General features: G+C 39.8%; 1 protein-coding gene across 1 annotated transcript in view; it reads left to right on the forward strand.

Annotated features, from left to right (window-relative positions):
- LOC106013127 (A disintegrin and metalloproteinase with thrombospondin motifs 14) overlaps positions 1-1120 on the forward strand; it is a gene marked incomplete at its 3' end in the record, with an annotated part of 7005 nt that extends 5885 nt beyond the window's left edge. The window contains 2 exon segments of the mRNA XM_013088057.2: positions 23-162; positions 1037-1120. Of these exon segments, the coding sequence (XP_012943511.2) occupies positions 23-162; positions 1037-1120 (224 nt within the window).
- Positions 1121-1385: the final 265 nt, after the last annotated feature.

Here is a 1385-nt window from a genome sequence, read left to right on the forward strand (position 1 = left end):
ATATATCTACATCACTCCACAGCCCAGCACATGCACCGACGCCGGCGGGCAGCCAGGCCACCCAAGTACCTGGAGGTGATGGTCGTCGTGGACCACTCACTCGTGAACGCTATCGGCAGCAGGGAGAGGACGGAGCTCTACGTCATGAGTCTCATGAATATCGTACGTATTCTCTGTGGAGGATTGTACATTTTGATTGATTGTAGTAGAATGTGAATGATTGTAAGAGATTTAATTTATTGTAGTAGATTGGGAATGGTTGAGTAGATTATAAATGCCTGTAAGAGATTGTAACTGTTTGCAGTAGATTGTAAATTATTGTAGTACTTTATAAATTATTGTAGTAGATTGTCATTGATGATGAAAGAGATTGTGAGTGACTGAAATATAGTGTAAATGATTGTAAGAGCTTGTTAATAATCATAGTAGATTGTAAACAATTGTAAGAGATTGTAAAGGATCGTGACAGCTTGTAAATGATCATAGTACATTGTAAATAATTGAGAGAGATTGTAAAGAGATTGTAATTGATTGTAAGACATTGTAAATGATTGTTTAAAAAATGTCGTGTGTGGTTTCGAACCCCATCAGGGGCCCGACGTTGTGTCAATGATAAAGGCACTTTACAGGAATTTTCCTCACTTTTCCAACGTGAGAATGGATACCCAGCAACAGAAAGCAAAACATCTCGTCAATTTAATAATGTTTGATCACTAAATCGGCTGCTTGCATTGTGTGCGTCTCGTCAAGACGAGAGTGATTCTGGGTGTACTCGTGTCTTCTGGGGGAATAATGATAAGGATTGCAAAGCGCATAGAGCTTGCTGTTCAGTGGGAATCTGCGCTATACAAATGCTATGTTCTTTCTTTCTGTTTTTCTTTCTTTCTATCTTTCTTTCTTTCTTTCTGTCTTCTCATTCATTCATTCATTCATTCATTCATTCATTCATTCATTCATTCATTCATTCATTTATCCATCCATTCATTCATTAATCCATTCAACACCTCAGTAACAGCCTCTCCCCCCCCTCTCCCAGGCTAACACAGTTTACCAACACAAGACTCTCGGTGTGGACATCAGAGTTGTCGTCATCAAAATCGTCTTCCTGGAAAAGAGGCAGGTAAGAAAGAAGTTCTTAAAGATGGCGTCCATCTGTCTTCAAATAATGATGACAATAATAAATATTAAAAAATGATTGGGAGAGAAAGGAAGTGGGTTTGAACCCCATGCTCATAATACACACACACAAACACCCATACACGCACACACACACACACACACACACACACACACACACACACACGCACACACACGTGTACATACACACATACATGTGCACACACACACGACCTACCAGGCCAGGTTTTCGGTATTCGATTTCGATT

Source organism: Aplysia californica, unplaced genomic scaffold, assembly GCF_000002075.1.
Source record: "Aplysia californica isolate F4 #8 unplaced genomic scaffold, AplCal3.0 scaffold00678, whole genome shotgun sequence".
NCBI classification, from domain to species: domain Eukaryota; kingdom Metazoa; phylum Mollusca; class Gastropoda; order Aplysiida; family Aplysiidae; genus Aplysia; species Aplysia californica.